The sequence below is a fragment of the Rhinopithecus roxellana genome, chromosome 9 (genome assembly GCF_007565055.1).
Source record: "Rhinopithecus roxellana isolate Shanxi Qingling chromosome 9, ASM756505v1, whole genome shotgun sequence".
NCBI classification, from domain to species: Eukaryota; Metazoa; Chordata; class Mammalia; order Primates; family Cercopithecidae; genus Rhinopithecus; species Rhinopithecus roxellana.
In genome coordinates, this window is record NC_044557.1 from 117183763 (window position 1) to 117206292 (window position 22530).

Sequence of the window (22530 nt, forward strand, 5' to 3'; positions counted from 1 at the left end):
GAAAGAAAGAAAGAAAGAAAGAAAGAAAGAAAGAAAGAAAGAAAGAAAGAAAGAAAGAAAGAAAGAAAGAAAGAAAAAGAAACAATTGATAACAAAATGAAGTTTCTAGTGAGTTTGTTAAGGAAATGCTAGAGAGCAGGCTTCACTATAGGCTTTACCGTACATACTATATGAATGTTTACCAACAAACGTAAAAGGAAAAATACTAGCTTTCCTTCACCATTTAAGTATCACTTAGCAAATATTTATATATTGTCCCATAGTGAAAAAAAAGTATATATATGGTAGAGAAAGTGTAGGCATAAACCACTGCAGTCTAGATGGTGGGGCTGCCTTATCCACAACCCCACTGCCTCCATCCCCACTCCCCAGATATTTTACTTTCAAAACAACCTCATTGATTTAAATATTTTATTTATTTATTTATTTATTTATTTTGAGACAGTGTCTCACTTGTTGCCCAGGCTGGAGTGCAGTGGTACTATCATGGCTCACTGCAGCCTCAACCTTCTGGGCTCAAGTAATCCTCCCACCTCAGCCTCCTAAGTAGCTGGGCCTCCAAGCTACTGTAGTAGCTTTTGCCACCACACCCAGCCTCCTGCCTCGGCCTCCCAAAGTACTAGGATTATAGGCATGAGTCACCATACCTGGCCTGGTTAGAATTCTTTAGATAAATAAACACACAAATTTAGATCTATTAGCTTCCACTTGGTCAATAATCCTGTAGTAGTAGGGAAAGATAAATGTTCTCTTCTCATCAAAGTTCCCCAACCCCTTTGCCATTGTGTTGGGAAACTTCTCCTCCATTTCCACATGGTCCTGATGGGGCTGTCATTCCCACCACTACAGAGACAGCCCTAAGACCCAGGCCTGGCGAAAGCCCCCATCTCCCCAGCCTCAGCGATGGCTGAGGGAGGCTACAGTCATAGGCTCCAAAGAAGACCAACCAGTGTCTTCTCTGAGGTTGATAGACAAACGCTGGGAAAGAGATGTTTGTTTTCTGAGTTGCTAGGCTGAGAAGATAGAGCTATCAGGGACACTCTTGGCCACCATTTCTGGAGGCTCTGTCTATAGAGTACAGCAAAGCAGAGCTGGGAGTGGGAGCCAGAGCCTGGTGACCTTCTTTGAGCTCCTGCCTCCAGCTGTTCTGAAGCCAATCCCACCTCTAAACTCTCTGGTTTTATAAACAAGCAACTCTCTTTTAGTTTACATTAGTTTTATTTGCAACCCTCAATAGGCCTAATACAAAGTGGGTCCCGCTTGAAATGTGGAGAAACAGGTGGATGTTTAGGAACATTACAAATATGTGTATTCCTAGAGCTCAGGAAGTGGAGGCTGCGGTGAGTGTGATCGTGCTACTGCACTCAGGTGGCAGAGTGAGACTGTCTGATTTTTTTTTTTTTAAGTGTACTGTAACCTGAAATTTCTTTTTGAAAACTAGGAATATTTTGCCACTGATCTCAAAACAGTTCTGTCAGTAAAATACCATCTTTATTCTAAATAGAAATCATATTTCCCCTTAATTTTTCATTAGTTGCTTAACTTACTTCCCCTCTTTATGCAAGAGAATAAACTAAAATGTATAAACTGTGCTGTTATTCCCTTGCTGTATTCTCCCCAAAAACTATTGACATTCCTTATGCTGAATTATAGCTGAAAATCACTTTTGTCTTCTGACCTCCTGGATTGATGTTGGAAAGAGAAATATTACTTGTATCCTAAGAAACTTGGAAGTGAGTTAAACAGTCATTCTCAAACCTGGGTCTGGATCAGAATCAGCTGGGGGAGTTTCATTCCCCTAAAGTATGAAGTCTGGCCTCCTTCCAAATCTCACTGGAAAGAGATTGAGTTGAATTGATCCAACACTCAGCAATGCTCTATTTAACAAAGTCATAATTTTTTTTCCTGAAGAGACAGGGATGTAAAACACTGTCTCCTTGCTTTGAGCTCCTGGAAGGCTCTCTTCAACTTTGTGAATAAAGCAAACACTTTGGCCATCTAAAAATTTGAGCTAGAGGTATAATTTTAGGAACACCGAAATGAGAATAAATGGGAATTTGATATTTGAACTTAAGGTTCAGAACTTTTGTTGGTTTCATCATTAGACAAACATTTATAATAAGAAACATGCAAGCAACTGCGGATAAAAGCAGAAAGACATATTGCTTACTTCAAGCCCAAAATCAAGTAAATTTCCATGACTTAAGTCAAATTTCCAGAAGTATTGTTATTTTTGCTCCTGTTCAGTTATATGTATTATTGACACTCAACTCTTCTTATGTACTACAGAAGGCAATGTTTTCCAAGAAATTCTTTTCTGTTCTAGAAACTACGTTCACAGCTAGGAATTATCACTAAAGGTCTTTAACATTACTTCTTAGGGAAAAAAATATGTTCAAGCAAAACTAGAATGTATTCTAGTCTAAATCCATAAGAAATTGCCTTGAGTGGTCTGTTCTGGAAATCAGGGTCAGTTGCGCCTACCAAGATGACCTTCTTTACAGCCTGCTTCTGGACACAGGAATCCAAGTACTAAGACAGTAGCAAAAATTTAGAGTTCAATGGGACTCTTTTTTTTTTTTTTTTTTTTTTTTTGAGACAGAGTCTCGCACTGTTGCCCAGGCTGGAGTGCAGTGGCACAATCTCGGCTCACTGCAACCTATGCCTCCCAGGTTCAAGCAATTCTCCTGCCTCAGCTTCTCAAGTAGCTGGGATGACAAGCGTGTACCACCAAGCCCGGCTACTCTTTTTTTTGTTTTTGTATATTTAGTACAGATGAGATTTCACTATGTTGGCCAGGCTGGTCTTGAACTCCTGACCTCAAATGATCCACCCGGCTCAGCCTCCCAAAGTGCTGGGATTACAGGCATGAGCCACCACACTCAGCCTCAATGGGACTCTTGCGGTGTTTCCTGTCAAGAATGGAACCCCTTGGATGGGGGCCATTGTTCCAGGACCCATATAGTCTTCCTCTTAGAAACGACGCCCCATAAATAGGCCTGTGAGTCAAGTGCAAATACAGCATCTCGGAAGATGGCACCCATCTTTGGAGAGTGTTGCTTCCAAACCAACAAGTCAGCTGTTCCTCCAGTAAGCAGTGCTAATGTTCTTTCAGGCTGATTACTTTGGTGGTGCTGTGTGATAGGCTATGTGACCTCTGGAGTTGTGCTGTGAAGTAGGTCTCTTGGTCAGATGCTCTGTTGTGTGGGATCCATGCCTGTGAATCAGGCACTGCATAAGACCCCAGAGAGTGATGCTGGCTGATAGACTTTGCAGGCAGAAAAGGTAAACCAACACCCAGAGAGTGTTATTCCAGTGAGAGTGACAGAGCGTGTTACTCCAGTGAGAATTAATTGCATGCCCTTTGTACTAGTTTACTAGGGTTGTTTGTACTAGTTTGTATAATAAAGTACCACAAACTGGATGGCTTAAACAACAGACATTTATTTTCTCACAGCTCTGGAAGCTAGAAGTCCAAGTTCAAGGTGCGGGCAGGGTTGGTTTCCTGTGAAGACTGAGAGGGTAGGGTCTGTCCCAAGCCTCTCTTTGGTTTATAGAAGACTATCTTCACATTCTTCCTGAATCTTCACATCTTCTTCCCTTTGTGTGTGTCTCTGTATCCAAATTTCTCTGTTTGTAAGAACACCAGGCTGGGTATGGTAGCTGATGCCTGTAGTCCCAGCACTTTGAGAGCCTGAGGTGGGTGGATCACTTGAGCCCAGGAGTTCAAGACCAGCCTGGGTGACATGGCAAAACCCCATCTCTACAAAAAAAATTAACCAGGCATGGTGACGCGCACCTGTAGTCTCAGCTACCAGTGAGGCTGAGGTGGGAGGATTGCTGGAGCCCGGGAGTCGAAGGCTGCAGTGAGCCTAGATTGTGCCACTGTACTCCAGCCTGGGTGACAGAGCAAGACCCTGTCCCCCCCACCCCAAAAAAGAAAGAATACCAGTCCCATTACATTAATGCTGTTCTAATGACTTCATAATAACTTGACTAACTCTGTAAAGACTTTATCTCCAAATAAGATCATATTCTGAGGTACTAGGTACACACAAAATTGAAGGGCATAGCCAGGGACCACACGGACTAATGGAGAAGGCATCTCACTTCAAATCTGAGGGGCACACAGTTCAACCCACAACACCCTTCTAGGACAAAAGGATCCCAATGTAGATAATGTGACATCAGCTGGAATGTTGGGTGCTAGTTCATATATATATACACACACATATATATGAATTTATATATAATTATATATAATAATTATTTATATATTATATACATAAAATACTTGTTAGAAATATTCTAGAGCTTTGTTCTGCAATGTAGTCTAGTTATGTGGAAAGAGTAATCCTCTTGAAACTGCTTTTTACATTTTTTAGATAATTCATTAAGGATTAATTTTTCCTCAATAATAGGCAATGCTTTCTGAATATTCCACCTTATGCCCCTTGAACTGCATGGTTTTGCACTCTGGCTGGAGGGAACACAAGCTCTTCCTAGCTTTGTGTGATCTCTGCCTATGGCTCATTTTCAGTGGTTCCTTCCCCAGCTTCACAGCTCCCGCACATGCTGAAGCCGCACTGGCTGCCCTCTGAGATCCCTGGGGCCCTCTCTCTACAAAGCCCTCTCCTCTTTAGTACTCCGACCTGAGGACTCCAGTCACCCTGAGCCTCCCTGGACTTCCGGCTTTGTCTCCCCAGGTCAGGAGGATGGCTGGGCTATGCCTGCTTCCCTGTGCTCCAGCAGTCGGGAGCATTGTCCAGGCAGGGAGCTAGGACAGGTGTAGGGCTCACTCCGTCTGTTTTCCTTCTTTCAGTGACTGACGCCCTTTTTTGCTTGCTAGCCAATGTTTTGAAAACTATTGTTTCATATATTTCATCTGAGTTGTTAGTTCTTTCAGGCTTTTTAGTTCTTTAAATCCAGTCCCTGTTGCTTCATCTCAGCTCGATATAGAAGTTTGTAATTAAAAACATGCCATCTGGAATGGAGTCCTCACTGTCTGACAGACAGTAAGTGATTAGGTCTCAATGTCCCATTTAGTACCTTCTTCTTGCACCACACCCAGTGCCAACTGTGTTGATTTGGGTCCTCCAGGAAGCAGACACTGGAGTTAGGAGGGCAAGAGGTTTGTTAGGGGAGTAAGTTTGTGAAAGACAGAGGAAGAGGATTGGGCTGAGAAAACCAAACAATGATGCAGATCTGAAACCTGGGAAGGTAAAGAAGAGGCAAATTTGGACAGACAGAGCTTTGGACTGGGAGGCAGTTCTGACAAGTTCTTGCCAGCCAATGTGGAGGTTTAGAGCAAGGATTACGTGTTAGAGAAGTGCCATCCTGAGCAGAAATGGCCAGGCCCCCACCATGCTCAGTCATTGGCTGAGGGCTGTGTGGAAGAAGTGTGGCCATGGCTCTGAAACTGAGGCAGATCCCACAGCTGCTGCCACACTGCCTGCAGCTTTCCAGCAAGTTCTTTCATGGAGGCAGGGCACGGCAGGTCCCCACAGCTGCTGCACCCGCCTCATAGTCACTCAAGACACTTTTCTCTTAGACTAGAATGTGTATATTTCAACAGACCAGAAAATGGAAAATAATACGTGTGGAATTCACTAATTCAAATAGAAACCAAAGGAATGACTATTTGGAACCTGCTTGAATTCACCAAAAACAAGTCACACCAGAACAACCAGTATCTCCTTTCTTTGATAAACTTATATAGCAGTTCCCTCTTATCCACGGGGGATACGTTCCAAAATGCTCAGTGAGTTGCCGAAACTGCCAATGGTACCAAATCCCTTATATACTATGCTTTTTCCTACATAGACATACCTATGGTAAAGTTTAACTTCTACATTAGGCACAGTAAGAGATGAACAATCATCACTAATAATAAAATAGGCCAATTACAACAATATACTATAATAAAAGTTATGTGAATGTGGTCTCTCTCTCAAAATATTTTATTGTATTGTATTCACCTATTTTTGGACCTATTTTTGACTGTGGACAACTGAAAATACGGGAATCAAAACCGTGAATAAGGGGGGCTACCTTATAGAAAGATAACTCGAGTGATAGTAGCATGATGTGTGATAGTAGTTACAATGCTTAAATAATATGCTGAGCTGAAGACACTAAATGAGATAATAAATGGTATGCTGTAGGCTTATGTCTTTACTTTGCTTTTAAACACTGAAAAGGCAAGGCAGATGGATCACCTAAGGTCAGGAGTTTGAGGCCTGCCTGGCCAACATGGCAAAACCCTGTCTCTACTAAAAATACAAAAATTAACCAGACGTGGTGCATGCCTGTAATCCCAGCTACTTGGGAGGCTGAGGCAGGCGAATCACTTGAACCCAGGAGGCAGAGGTTGCAGTGAGCCAAGATCATGCCACTGCACTCCAGCCTGGGTGACAGAGCACAAGACCCTGTCCCGGCTGGGTGCAGTGGCTCACGCCTGTAATCCCAGCACTTTGGGAGGGCAGGGAGGGCGAGGCAGGTGGATCACCTGAGGTTGGGAGTTCAAGACCAGCCTGACCAACATGGAGAAACTCCATCTCTACTAAAAATACAAAATTATTCTGGCGTGGTGGCACATGCCTGTAGTCCCAGCTACTCGGGAGGCTGAGGCAGGAGAATCGCTTGAACCCGGGAGACAGAATTTGCAGTGAGCTGAGATTGCGCCATTGCACTCCAGCCTGGGCAACAGATTGAGACTCTGTCTCAAAAAACAAACAAACAAACAAACAAACAAAAAAACACGGAAAAGATGTAGAACAAATGCTTAGATGCGATATTAATCAAGAGGGAGCAAGACGAAGAGCTAATAGTTTGCATGACAGAATAAGAAAACTAAACACTATTGGATACAGGGTCAGAAAAAAAAAAAAAAGAAAACAAAACCAACAAACAAAAAGTCTCAATAGAAGGGTAAAACCAAACGAGATGAAAGCTTCCTTTTATTGTAGACAAGATCTCGCTATGTTGCCAGGCAGGAGTGCAGTGGCTATCCACAGGCTCCATCATAGCACACAGTGGCCTCAAACTCCTGGCCTCAAGCTATCCCATGGCTTTAACGTCCCGAGTAGCTGGAACTACAGGCATGGACCTCCATGCCTGGTGTGAGATGACATCTTATAGGAATAATTAACATACTTTACTTGGGACCAAAACAAATAAACAAAAATAAAACTATTTACACAGATATAACAAACACAAAAGACGTGGCTTTTACCAATCAAAATCTTGTGTGATGTGGCTGCCAAAAAACGTGAATTCAAGCCTGGGCAACACAGTGAGATCCTTGCCTCTACAAATAAATTAAAATATTAGCCAAGCAGGCCGGGCATAGTGGCTTATGCCCGTAATCCCAGCACTTTGGGAAGCCGAGGCAGGTGGATCACCTGAGGTCAGGAGTTGGAGATCAGCCTGGCCAACATGGCAAAATCTCGTCTGTACTAAAAGTACAAAACTCAGCTGGGCATGGTGGTGGGTGCCTATAATCCCAGCTACTTGGGAGGCTGAGGCAGGAGAATTGCTTGAACCCGGGAGGCGGAGGATACAGTGAGCCAAGATGGCACCACTGCACTCCAGCCTGGGTGACAAGAGTAAAACTCTATCTCAAAAAAAAAAAAAAAAAAAAAAAAAGAAAGAAAGAAAAGAAAAAAAATGTTTTTCAAGCTTGTTTTCAACAGCAAACACTTTCTCCTAATGCAAACATCTATAGAATATCATTTGACCCTACAAAAGCATAATGCAAGGATTTGAAAATGTATCTCATTAAAAACCAGTAAAGGAGATGTTTTCCTCACTGTGTCATGAAATATGTTCTTGAAATATGTTCTCAAAACACCTGCAAATATCTGGAAAAGAAACCAGGACTTATTCCGTGTCTCCAGAAGACAGAACTAGAAAAAAGAGATAGTGCGTGTGTGTTTGTTAGGGCGGCTGTAACAAAGTAGTTGAAACTGGATGGCTTAAAAGAAACCAGACATTTATTGTTTCACATTTCTGGAGGCTGGAAATCCATGATCAAGGTATCAGCAGAATCATGGTCTCTCCCACAGCTCCAGGGAAGAACCTTTCCCTGCTTCTTCCAGCCTCTGATGTTCCCAGCAATCCCTGGCATTTGCCGGCTTGTTGATACATGACTCCATGACTACATGGTGTTCTCCCACTGTGTGTGTGAGTCTCTTCTCCAATTCTTAGGACACCAATTCTATTGGATTAAGGCCACACTCTACTTCGGTATGACCTCACCTCAACTAATGACATCTGCAATGACTCTGTTTCCAAATAGGGTCACAATTTGAGGTACTGGGAGTTAAGACTTCAACACATCTTATTGGAGGACACAATTCAATCTGTAATAGATAGTATGAAGGCAGATTTCAGTTCTGAAAAAAAAATTAATTTTTTTGAGACAGGATGTCACTCTACCTCCAGGTTGGAGTGCAGTGGCACAATGCAACCTCCGTCTCCCAAGTCTCTTTTTGGTTTCAAAAAAAAAAAGTATTAAATTATTTTCCAGCGATTAGTTAATGGGCAATTAACCTACAAACTGACTAACATCATCACACTAAATATTTCACTACCATTGCTGCCTAAAAACTTCAGCTCCCGTCTCCACTTACTAATTGACTGTATAAACTACCATACTTGGTACAATGGGAGAATGTAAACACACCTCCTTTTCTCCCAAACCTGCTTCTTCACTTTGTTCTTTGGTGAAAACTATCACCCTCAACTCATTTGTCCAAGCCCAAAACATAGTGGTTATCTCAAGTATAAATGTACTGACTTTGAGCATGGATTTTGGAATTTGTCAGACTCAGGTTTGGGTTTTTTTTTTTTATTTTTTTTTAATTTTTAAACAGTGTCTCGCTCTGTCATCCAGGCTGGAGTGCAGTGATCTTCCCATCCCAGCCTCCCAAGTAGTTGGGACCACAGGTGCACAGCACCATGCCTAGCTAATTTTTATATTTTTGCAGACATGGAGTTTCAACATGTTGCCCAGGCTAGACTCAGGTTTTAAATTCTAGCTCCATCACATTTAAAGTGTGTGAATTTGGGCAATTTGATTATGGCTGAATTTGTCCACTTTCTCACACCCTATTTCAAGCCATCACCATCCTGTCTTTATTACTAAAAGCCTCCTAATTTTTTTTTTTTTAGACAGACTCTTGCTCTGTTGCCAGGCTGTAGTGCAGTGACATGATCTTGGCTCACTGCAACCTCCCCCTCCTGGGTTCAAGTGATTCTTCTGCCTCAGCCTCCTGAGTAGCTGGAACTACAGGCATGTGCCACTAGGCCAGGCTAATTTTTTTTGTATTTTTAGTAGAGACGGTGTTTCACCATGTTGGCCAGGATGGTCTCGATCTCTTGACCTCGTGATCTGCCTGCCTTGGCCTCCCAAAGTGCTAGGATTACAGGCATGAGCCACCAATTTTTTTTTGAGGTATAATGTACAATAATTTACAAATAAAATGTATAATTTGATGAATTTGACATATACATCTGTGAAACCAAGACAATCAAAATAATGAACATATGTATCATTCCCAAAAGTTTGTTTCTTCCCGTTTGTAATCTCCCCTTCCCACTGTCCCATTTCCCTATGCAAACATTTATCAAATTCTGTCACTGTAACTAAGGATGCGTTTTCTAGAATTTTATGTAAATAAAGCCATACAGGATGTATGCTTTTTGGCCTGGCTATATTCACTCAGCATACCAAGATTTATCAGGATTCATCAACTTCATTACATGTATCAATAGTTTGTTCCTATTTTATTGCTGAATTATTCCCTTGTATGGAGAGTTGCTTATCTGTTCACCTATTGATGGGCATTTGGGATGTTTCTAGTTTGGGCAGATTACATAAAACATAAAATGTTTTATGTTTCATATAAACATTAGTGTACGAGGCCTTTTGTGGACACATGCTTTCTTTTCTCTTGGGCAAATAGCTAGGTGTGAAATGGCTGATTTGTATAGTAGGTATGTGCATAACTTTTAAAGAAACTGCCAAATTATTTTCCAAAGTGGTTATACAATTCTAAATTCCCACCTGCAGTGTAGGAGAGTTTCCATTGCTCCACATCCTTGGCAAAACTTGGTATGGTCAATGCAGTTGGTGTGTAGTGGGATCTCATCGTTTTTATCATTGTTTTTATTTGTATTTTGCTAAGGACTAAGGGTGTTGAGCAGCGTTCCACGTGTTTGTTTGCCATTCCTACATTCTCTTTGGTTACATATCAGTTCGTGTAAAAAAACAAAATTGCCCATTACTTCATTGGGTTTTGTTATTGAATTTTAAGTTCTTAAAAAATTATAAATAGATCCTTTATCAGATATATCAACATAATTTGCAAAGATATTGTCTTGTTTTTATAGTTTGTTTTTTGAAGAACCCGTTTTACATTTTGATGAGTCCAACTCATTCTTTTAGAGTTTGTGTCATAGTTAAGAAATCTTTGTCAAATCCAAGACCTCAGATTTTCTCCTTTTTGAAGTTTTATTGTTTGTGCTCTCAATTTAGGTCTATGATTCATATTGGGCTAATTCTGTATATAGTGTTAGGTAAGATTTTTGTTTTTTGCATATGGCTGTCCGAATGTTCTAATGCCTTTCGTTGGATGGACTGTTGCTTCACCCAGAATTGCCTTGGCATCTTTTTTTGAAAACCAATTGGCCGTATTTCTGGACTCTCTATTCTGCTCCATTATGTCTGTCTTTATTCCAATAGTTCATATTATAATCAATTCAAGCCATCATCCTTTTTGTGGATTACTGAAAAAGCCTCTTGGGTTCTGCTCCCATCCCCACATTCCCAGCTCTGTGACTCTTCCAATCCATTCTCCAGACTACAGCCAAGGCCAAGGTAATTTTTCCAAAGTGCAAATCTCATTCCACCAGTCCCTTTGCCCACAATATTAAGTCAAAACTTTATAACATGGTTTTTGTTTTTGAGATGGAGGCTTGCTCTGTTGCCCAGGCTGGAGTGCAGTGGTGCGATCTCAGCTCACTGCAACCTCTGTCTCCTGGTTCAAGCGATTCTCCTGCCTCAGCCTCCCGAGTAGCTGGGATTACAGGCACGTGCCACTGGCCTGGCTAATTTTTGTATTTTAGTAGAGACGAGTTTCACCCTGTTGGCTAGGCTGGTCTCAAACTCCTGACCTCAGGTGATTCGCCTGCCTTGGCCTCCCAAAGTGTTGGGATTACAGGCATGAGCCACTTCACCTGGCCATAACATGGTTTTTTATCATTCTAATTCAATGCTCCCACCACACTGTTCTTTCTCATACCTGGACCTTTGCAGTGGGTACTTATACATGCCCTCATCGTCACTCTCCCAGCTTTACCTGGCAAATACTCATCCTGCATTTCATCACATTCCCTGAATTCTTTCTTGGACTCCCTGTGTTGATTTTTCCTGCCTTGATGCTCACCCAGTACTCTGTGATTACCCCAGGACACCAAGTGTCAAACTGTATTTCAATTACCTGTCTGCCTTCCCTGCCTGATCATAGTTCCTTGAGACTCAGTAGGCATTCAATATTTAAATGAGTATAAAGACAAACAAGATAGGTTCTCATTCTTCAGAAGATCCCAAGTTATGGCAGGCAGAGCAGCAAACCCTATCAGATCATGTCAAACTCCTCTAATGCTTGCTAGTTCTGTTTATATTGTTTCTGCTGGTTGTTAATCATGGTGTCTTATTTCCTAGAATGTGATAACTTTATGTCCTAGGAAGAAAGTATCTTCCTCCAGAGAGGATTTTCATTTGCTTCCGCATGTCATCTCCTGAGGACACTGCCAGTCAGGGACCACACCTTAATCCAAGTCCAAGGCTTGACATTCCCTGAACCACCCTAGAGTGGGTGCAAATCTGAATCATGGCTGGTTTACTTAGCTGATCTTTACTATGAAGTAGACCCATTGGGTCTAGCTTTAAATTATTTCTTGGTGGGTGGGATGCTGGGGTAGTAGTTCAGGCTCCTTGTTTTAGGCATGTCCTGGGCAACTATCCTTGTGATACTGCCCACACAGTGGCTTAGTTTCATAACGATTTCTTCCCAATTGATAAATTCCCGGAGGACAAAAGCAACTCTTAGTTGCTGGGCTCATCTCTCAGCTAGCGGAAACTGAAGGACCAAATAACTTCAGTCTTACCCTGACTCACAAGGACCTATATCATCCCAAATACCTTGCTCACCCTCAATCAGTCACACAGTCCTTTGTACTGATCTTCATGCAACTTCCTCTCCTGTCCTAGCATTTTGTACTTGGGAACTCTGTTCTTTCCTGAAACTCATCTACAAAGTTTACATTTTTCAGATCATGACAGTATTTTTATTTTTTTGAGATGGAGTCTCGCTCTATCACCCAAGCTGGAGTGCAGTGCATGGTCTCAGCTCACTGAAACTTCTGCCTCCCAGGTTCAAGTGATTCTTGTGCCTTAGCCTCCCAAACAGTGGGATTACAGGCGTGTGACACCATGCCCAGCTTTTTTGTATTTTTAGTAAAGATGGGGTTTCTCCATGTTGGCCAGGCTTGTCTCGACCTCCTGGCCTCAATGACTCACCTGCCTTGGCCTCCCAAAGTGCTGGGATTACAGGTGTAAGCCATCATGCCTGGCCCATCAGGCTGGGCGCGGTGGCTCAAGCCTGTAATCCCAGCACTTTGGGAGGCCAAGACGGGCGGGTCACGAGGTCAGGAGATCGAGACCATCCTGGCTAATATGGTGAAACCCCGTCTCTACTAAAAAATACAAAAAACTGGCCGGGCGCGGTGGCTCAAGCCTGTAATCCCAGCACTTTGGGAGGCCGAGACGGGCGGATCACGAGGTCAGGAGATCGAGACCATCCTGGCTAACATGGTGAAACCCCGTCTCTACTAAAAAATACAAAAAACTAGCCGGGCGAGGTGGCGGGCGCCTGTAGTCCCAGCTACTCGGGAGGCTGAGGCAGGAGAATGGCGTAAAACCCGGGAGGCGGAGCTTGCAGTGAGCTGAGATCCGGCCACTGCACTCCAGCCTGGGCGACAGAGCGAGACTCCGTCTCAAAAAAAAAAAAAAAAAAAAAAAAAAAAAAAAAAAAAAAAAAAAAAAAAAAAAAAAAATACAAAAAACTAGCCGGGTGAGGTGGCGGGCGCCTGTAGACCCAGCTACTCGGGAGGCTGAGGCAGGAGAATGGCGTAAACCCGGGAGGCGGAGCTTGCAGTGAGCTGAGATCCGGCCACTGCACTCCAGCCTGGGCGACAGAGCCAGACTCCGTCTCAAAAAAAAAGAAAACAAATTCAGAGGGTACACGTGCAGGTTGGTTACACAGATCTATTGCCTAATGTTGGGGGTTTGGGCTCTATTGAACCCATTGCCCAAATAGCTAACACAGTACCCAGTGGGTAGTTTTTCCAACCCTGGCACCCATCCCCCGCTCCCTTTTGGAGTCCCCTTTGTGTCTCTTTTTTTTTTTTTTTTTTTTTTTTGGGAGATGGAGTCTCGCTGTCCGACTGGAGTGCAATGGCGTGATCTTAGTTCACGGCAACCTCTGCCTCCCGGATTCAAGCTATTCTCCTGCCGTAGTCTCCCAAGTAGCTGGGATTACAGACACCATTAATTTTTGTATTTTTAGTAGAGACGGGGTTTCACCATGTTGGCCAGGCTGGTCTCAAGCTCCTGACCTTGTGATCCACCCGCCCACTGTGCCTAGCCTATCTTTATGCGTTACAATACTTTTGGCAGACATGTTTCTGTGATAATCAGAAACTATCTGCACCTCTTAAGGCTTGTAACATTTTGAGATATGCTTTTCTATTTATTATCCCCCTTATTACATAAGCCCTTTGAAGATATATACTTTATCTGCCATCCTTCTTGGCACATGAAAGGTACACAATAATTATCTGCTTAATGTTGGTTTTTAACCTTATATCAGGTTTACCTTTATGATTTTATGGTTCCTGAGATGTATTTAGTTTAAAACAATTAATTTGTGACAAGCAATTTGCCTGAGATAAAGATATGAGAAACACCTATAAAAAAGAAGCCAAAACCAATGAAGAATGATTAATGATTTATTTAAAAGTAATTTACTCAAACTCTCTGGGATAGAAAGAGCAGGGTTCTGCTGTAACATTTTACTCAGGTGGTGGTTCTTGATTATGTTTCAAAATAGCTAGCACCTAAGTTTCTTTGAGAAAGCTAGGATAAAAATACAAGTATAACCAAGTTAATTCAATACACACTTATTAAATGCCTATGTGCTACAGGTACTGTATACTAGGTACCGTGTGCTATGTGCTAGGGACACAAACACAATTGCAACACCGTCCCTACTGTTAAAAAGTTCAGGATAGATGAGTGGTAGGGAGAGAAGAAAGGACATGGATGATAACCTTTCAGCTACCTTTGAACTAGACCTTTCAGGTAGAAACGCACATCATGAACATTCTAGGAACAGGGAAGAACATTAGCAGAGGACAGTGGAGCGTTGCATTGCTACTGCTTATGAAACAAGGTTTGTGGATGGCTGAAGAGCAGCCTAGGGACACCAAGGCCAGGTAGTGAAAGGCCCTAATGGTAATGAGACTGGAGAGAAGGTAGAAATCTCAGAGACATTTTAAGGTTACACTCAACAGGACCTGAAAAATACGAGAGGACTACTATCACTGCTTGGTTAACTAGGTTGGACAGGAATGTCATTAAATTATAGCAGGATAAAAAAATGTTTTCATTGGGGTATGGAGACATAAAATTTTAATGTTGAATTGGCTATCTGCAGGATACAGCCATCTATATTAGGATCTTGTCTGATGATATATATTCACCCACATTAAGTCCTTGAAGGCCAGGTACACACATGAGAAGATACTTCCTACCTTAGGATAAACTTTCCTTATTATTTCCATAATCCACTTAACTGTAAAGGGTGTAGGGATTCCCACTTATGTATTCTGCATCATGCAGGCAAACATTAAAAATAAATCTCACAGGCAACTAAAAAACTGATTGAAAGGGGCTCCCAACAGGACAGATAACCACTGTGGCTTTGAGCTTTATTATCCAAGTACACAAAACTCTTAGCTGTGTCACTTGATCCTTCAATTTAGCTTATGTTTAATTTTGTTATGTGTTATGTTAGTGTGAAAATCAGTAAGAAATACAGGGAGGACATAAACAGAATCACTTATCCAGAGTAGCTTAAAGTAGTGGAGAAAAGTCAAATCCCACTATGGAAAGTAGAAATTACTTTAAGGATTATAATAAAGGAAAAGGGCACCATCAAAGTACAAAAGAAGATGGTTCATATATTTATCTAACCATCTACTAACGTAGTTGTGTTGGACGGCAGGAACAGTTTGAGACATGATCGTTTTTATGGCAGAGTGGCTGCCTCAATGAGGACTAAGGTGCTCCTAAGGCAAGCAGATCCCCTGTAGAAAAGAACACTTAGAAATTACCAGCAGAGTATATTTAATTCTTCCTGTCAGAAATAACAGACGCTGAGATAGCCCCTTCTTGTGGTTATTTCCTTCCTCTTCTTGCAGCTTCAAGAGTCACTCATTTAAGTCATTAGTTGATCTGTTTGTATACTCCAGAAAGCATCCAGAAGTTCTTACAGTATGTCCTTAATTGTACAACTTGAAGTTCAGAAACATCGGACTCACGATAACTCTAAACAAGTGCCTGGGTCTCCATTTCCATCTTCTCTGAAAACGCTCAGTCTTTAATTGGGACTTATTAAAACATAAACACTAAAACTAGCTACATATTACATAAAGGTGATGTGTTAAATAGATGGTTTGAGTGACTATCTTCATTCTGTTGCACTCATTTTGGAAATGGACATGTTCCTGTTTCTATAATCCTTTAAAATTCAGTCTTTTGTGAAAAGAAACTACTGTACAAATAAAGTTTTACATCATAAACCAAAAAGGTCTGGTATCTATCCCATTTAGTATTCAAGTTTACAGAAAAAAATCCAGTGACAACTGCTTTATTATTAAAAGTTATGAAATTCCATAAAGCACACAAAGTTATCTGCATTCAACTAACAAGTCTGATACATGTATTAAAAAATATATAACATAGATTTGTCTGTTTTAACATTTATATTCTATTTAAAAAGTAGTGACTTTACATATTTTGCAACTTGAATTTATAAAATATATACATCCACCCTACTCAAATCTCCAAGCATGAGCTTTCATTCCTATTAATAAAATGCACAATCTGTAGTTCTGAATAATAAAAGGAAAATGGTACCAACTAAAACGAACAAATTCATTTTGACCTGAACATGCATTTAGTTTTTGGCTACTAATCAACCCAATAATCCATTCAAATAATTATTTTACCTTGAGCCTGACCACGAATTTGCCTTTACATAAACAATCTGTGGTTAATTATGAAGAGGTGCATTTTCATGGTATCTGACAAAATTTACCAAGTTCGTTATGGTAGATTTCAGGCTTTAAATTGTATGTTTCAGGCTTCAAAAGATGCAGGATTATTCAATCCACATATCAGAAAATCTGACAAGTGATGTCATTTCAAAATCATGCTTTTGCCTTTGAGAAAACAACTTAGAACTGTGGTAGGGCCATCCTTTTCTCAAAACCCAGAGAGTGTATGTGCCAAGGACTAGAACAAGAACTGGATCTCTCCTTTTCCCAGTCAACTCCTCACTCACCATATTAAAACTGGAGTTATTGAGGTAAGTTAAGATAGATCAGCTTCTATTCAGGCTTTCCTTCCACATACTCAAAATACTCTCATATTTTATTAACAAAAAATTTTTCATAAAAAAAATAGTCATTTAATCATTTTAGAGACTCACCACAAAATACAAGTCACAATATTAACATGTGAAAATTAAAATTACAATTAACATCTCACCAGGATCAAAGAACTCTAACTTCAACTTTCAGGATAGAGAGCCAAGTTTCAAGTATATGTCTAGATTCTATGTGCCTCTAAAGATAATAATGCACATAAACCTGTCTTAAATCAGCAAACAGATGAGGCATGGTGGCTTGCACCTGTAATCCCAGCACTTTGGGAGGCTGAGGCAGGAGGAATGCCTGAGCCCAGGAATTCAAGATCAGCCTGGGCAACATGGTGAGACCTCGTGTCTTAAACAAAAAACAAAAAACAGAAAAAAAAAAAAAAAAACTACATATCCATTCAGGCATGGTGGCACACACCTGTAGACTCACTCAGCTACTCGGGAGGCAGGAGGATTGCTTGAGCCAAGAAGGTCAAGGCTGCAATGATTGTTCCACTGCACACTCCAGCCTGGGCAACAGAGAAAGAACCTGTCTCAAAAAACAAAAACAACCCCCACACAATTTATGTTGAGAAAGCAAGTCTCGCACAAATTATTTTTAAAAAAGGATTCCAGGCTGGGTGCAGTGGGTCATGCCTGTAATCGCAACACTTTGGGAGGCTGAGGTGGGCAGATCAGCTTGAAGTCAGGAGTTCGACACTAGCCTGGCCAACATGGTGAAACCTTGTCTCTACTAAAAATACAAAAATTAGTTAGGTGTGGCAGCGCATGCCTGTAATCCCAGCTACTCAGGAGGCCGAGGCAGGAGAATTGCTTAGACCCAGGAGGCGGAGGTTGAAATGAGCCAGATTGTGCCACTGCACTAAAGCCCAGGTGACAGAACAAGACTCCGTCTCAAAAATAAATAAATAAATAAATAAATAAATAATAAAAATAATAATCATTCCACATCTCAAAATGACTTAGAAATTTAAATGGAAAAATAAATAATTTGCTTGGGCAATAATTTGGCTTTGGGAGAGTCCTCATCCAAAAATAATAAAATTTCCTTAATATTAGTACTGAAGAACTAATTACAGCTAACAGCTCATTTGCCAAGCAGTCAATTATTCAACAAATTTAGCCATCTACTGACAAACTGAAATTAGTATCAGAAATTACATGTATTTTATTTGTAGGAAGGAGAGCCATTTTAAATTTTTCAAAAATTCATGGCATAATTTTAATAATCTTCCTTCTGTAGATTCCCTAACCTCAGGAAAAAAAAGAGAATTAGAAGTTAGAAAAGGAAACTGTGGAAGAAGACTGATACACTGGACATCTGTGGGAAGAGACAGAAAAATAAGAAGAAAAAGAAAGGACGGATTTTTAAAAATTTAAAAAAGACTGCAAAGAGGATTGGGGCCAGTTGGTGCAGATTAAAAGACACCTTCTTCACAGACCTCAATCATGCACAGGCAGTAAGGGCATTACTACAACACAGAACAGTATAGTAGCTGATTTTGATAATGAATTCTCAGAAAATAATATGATTAAGCTTCAGTTCTTATTGAAAAGCAATTTACATACACAATTACAAACAACTGCAAATTTTAAGCATTCAGCTAAGATATGTACAAAAAAATTAATGAACATGAGATCAAGAAATATAAGCAGCAGTCACCATAAAGGCTTAGAACTAGTGACACTGAATTCTTTATTTAAAAAAATTTTTGAACACACAGTACCTCCTCTTCTCTTCTATTTTTAGGAAGAAGTTATAACAAGTTTAAATATCTCAATTCTGAAAAACAATAGGCTTTTAAAAAATAAGACTTGATTACCAGAAACAAGTAATATGTAGTTACATAACCATTTTCATATCACTACTCATTTCCATTATTTACCAATTCATCTTTGACGCAACTTGGAAACAATTAAGCAGTCACTAGACACCTGTTTTAGAATCTGAAGAAATTATTATCCACCACAGGAATCTAATGATATATATATTTGCATATATTTAAAATTTCATAAGGGAAAAAGTAGTAAACTATTCTAGTTACTTTATACCAAATATTGATATTCCTAGTCAAAACAACAAGGATTAAGATCTTTCTCCAGATGAACTGTTGACTATATAGAAGCTATTTCCAGCACTTTCTTTTGGGGATTAAAAATGCTTTATTTCCCTGCTAACATGATAAATTATATATTACAAGTAAGTGCTTCAGAAGTGAATATTAATTCCTTAAGAGAACAACCATAAAATGTATTTTTTAAAAATTCTCTTAAAAACTGAAAACAATCCTTCTCTTTAAAACCTATGGCATTAATCCCTACTTGACCAAAAAAAAAAAAAGGAAGGGCACCATGTTCATGATCTAAGCATGCATAAATAAGGAAGCAAATGTATCACTGTCTTAATAGAATTTGGCAAACCAGAAGAATGGCCTAAAAATAAATAAATAAATAAATAAAAAAAGAAAAGTGTACATTATCTTCTAAGTATGAAAGTCTAATTCTGTAGGCCTATGTAGCAAATAGTGCCCCACGAGGAAATGCAGGGAGGAGGCAAGTAGCATATCCCTATATACATTTTCTTGATATTCTGGTTGTCTTTCAACAATGCATTACAGAGAAATATTCTTTTTATGATTACAAGCCATTCATTAATTGCTCTGTAGAGCAATGACTCAGATAAATGTCTTACGACTTTTAATAATGTAACTAACATATAAATTAAATTTAAGTGCAAGGAGTTTTCAATGATTCCTAAATTTCAAGAGAGTGTTGTTAACCTGATTATGAATTTTAACTGTTTGTGCTCCTATATTTTAGGATATTTCACCTTATTTTCTTCTCTTTAAACTGTAAGATGTACCGAAATTATTTCATTTTCCTCTACTTTCCTCTGTTTCATTTTAGTTTATGGTATTTATATGTAGAGAGAGAGGTATGTTAAAATATTGTTATAAAAAACTCAATTGAGGCTATATATGACCTATTACTCTATAGTATAGCATTGTTAATCTTTGACCCAGTATATTAATTCCTTTGGTGAATAAATGTCACCGGTCATTTCTTTATAAAAGCATTTTAGTAAGAGAACCAGCAATATGGAGAGAGATTTCTCCCCAACCCCCAGAAAAAGATCAAGTCAAACGGTAGTGTAGAGCAGTTATGTAAAATATGAAAATACATAATTTACAGCTGCAATTTTCATATTAAAAGCAGTTTAAAACTATGAGTAATTCAAAGACTTTCTGTCTTGGTTAAACAAGTCAACTAATAAAACTGACAGAGATCACTGTGAGAATTTATATTTATCTAGTGAAGACAAAACAAAAATGTTTATAATTTTTTAAAAGTGGTAATTGTTAACTAGCGGTATATAAACAGTGTCCACAATTTGGTGGCTGGCCATGGTTTTAATTTTTTTTTTCAAGTTATTTCTATAGCAGACATATTTTTGAAGTCTACCCACCCCTGAGTTCAGCAATTATACTTTGAGTGTAAAATTATATGCCCTTAATTAACAACATGTACAAAGCTACAAAATGTCATCTATACAGATTAAAAACAATTTTAAAATATTTACCAATTATTGATTGAATGGTTTTACTGGGGTACATATTTCAAACCTTTCAGCCAACTGGCTTTTAGTTTTAAGCCCAAATTGATTCATATATTCACTGTAGGATATTTCAAAAAGAGTGCAACAATAAGGCATTAGTAAAAATAACACTGTAGTAGAAACAGAGTTTGCATATGTGAAAAGGTAATTTATAAAATACATTAATCACTTCTTAAAAAGAACTTAGTTGCAGTATCATTAACTCACATGGTACTGAGAATTGGACCTTTCAACAATTTTTTTTCTGTAGAAAATTTTATCTAACTGTAAGCAAAGTCTTTTCAACAACAACAAAACAAAACCCTCCAGGAAAAACTATATGGCTGTGTGAGACAAATAAGCAACCATTTGATAGTGATTTTTGCCTAAATTTTAAAATAAAAATGTCCACACTCTTTTGTTAAAACATTAAGCCTCTGTCAAAAATGTATTTCTTATTTTAGGGTACAGGATTAAAGGACAAGATGATACTTACAAGTAAAGAAAATTTACAAGAAAAAACTTAACAAAAGTTTTTCAATAAAAGTACTGTAACATTCAAACTTGACTTATAATAAAAGAAACAAGATTGCAAACAAAAATGTTTACGGGTTTTCCAAACATAAATAAATGAAATAGTGTTTAGGCAGTAGGGCTCATGCTGATGGCTAGCAGGAAGTGAACAGAGTGTAACCTACTTGGAAAAAATCTTTAATGTACAAATAACAAGCCCAAATTACGGACTGCAGCAATTTAATCATCACTGCCATTTTCCTTACTTCCGAAATAAAGCCTTGATTAAACCATTATTAAACCATTCATACCCTATATTACTCATACCTTTACTTCAGAGATTGAGGAACTATATACAACAAATGAATTTATTTTCACCATAGGGATAACATACTGTACCTCTCTGCCAATGTTACTTGAAAATCTTCCATGTCAAAACAACTTGACAGTAGATATAAACAATTCAATAAATACGCAATGATCTTTCATTACAGTCCTTTAAAGACGCATGTTAATTCATGCTGTTAACCTTAGGATCACAGTGCATAGAATCCAAATATAAACAGTTGGGGTGACTTTTAAAGTAATGTTGGATCCCTCACTTTATTTATATTCCCACTATAACCGACAAGTTCATTTCATAGGCCCTATCATGCATTAATCATTGAGTGGCAGGAGTTAATGAAAACTTTTCCTGTTACAACGTCCATTGCCGGCAATGAACGTACCAAAACCGCCAAGGAAGTCATTGTTATTGCACTACATAAGGACCTGGAGCTTTTCCAAAAGCTTAAAAAAATAAAAATAAAAAATGGAATTATATTTGACGTTTCCTGACACCTGCATTAATACTGTATGACTAATAAAAGCATGTCAGTTGCCTGGACTGAACCAGCGATCAACATGCGCCCAGAATGCACACAAGTAAAAATGCAGTAAAAGGAAGTAGTCTTCATTGCCTATAGGTCACTTCCAGTCAAAGGTTAAAGTTCAAAGACTGAATGATCAAAGTGCTCATTTTCTCAGTAGGACTATCTTCTGCTAGGAGGATGATAACAGTGGCATCAACAAGTATCATCTTTAAGAAAAGGAGAAAAAAGATAATTAAAAAGTCAAGCATGTGTAAGTAAATTCTACAAGTTTGTTTAATGTAGAAATAATTTCAATTAGCAAGAAGTACACAGTTTACATGTCTGATCTGTCTCCCACAAACCTGTGAATACAAAGTGTAATCTGTGTTCAATTATACAGTGATAAACAAATTAAGTTTTATTCTTTCAGAAAAATAGTTCACACAAACCTTAAAATGATATGTTATTAGTACATTCTATTTAAAATAATAAACTGATATGACATGTTAGTACATATTCAGGATGTATTAATCTTAAGAGAATTATTTTATGGGCAACAAGTTCACACTGTAATGAGATAGGAGGTAAACTCCTGATCAACAGTGCCATGCTATTTAACACAGAATAATACACAATTTGTCTTTAGACTGTGAAGGAAGTAACCTTTCTTTACCAATGAGATACAATCTCCAAATCAATAACAGTTAAGATTAATTTCCCTTTAGAAAATAAGCTTTCAGGCCGGACATGGTGGCTCACACCTGTAATCCCAGCACTTTGG

The 22530-nt window shown here is 39.2% G+C and overlaps 1 protein-coding gene across 3 annotated transcripts in view; it reads right to left on the reverse strand.

The window, feature by feature from the left end:
• Positions 1-7975: 7975 nt before the first annotated feature.
• UBE2W (ubiquitin conjugating enzyme E2 W) overlaps positions 7976-22530 on the reverse strand; it is an 83697-nt gene continuing 69142 nt past the window's right edge. For 2 of the 3 annotated variants that reach the window (XM_010365989.2, XM_030937280.1), the window contains one exon: positions 18470-21976. In XM_010365989.2, the coding sequence (XP_010364291.1) occupies positions 21963-21976 (14 nt within the window). In that variant the 3' untranslated portion in view covers positions 18470-21962. Of the gene's footprint in view, positions 8397-18469; positions 21977-22530 lie in introns of those variants that run through there. The other variant, XM_010365988.2, reaches the window with a different exon arrangement.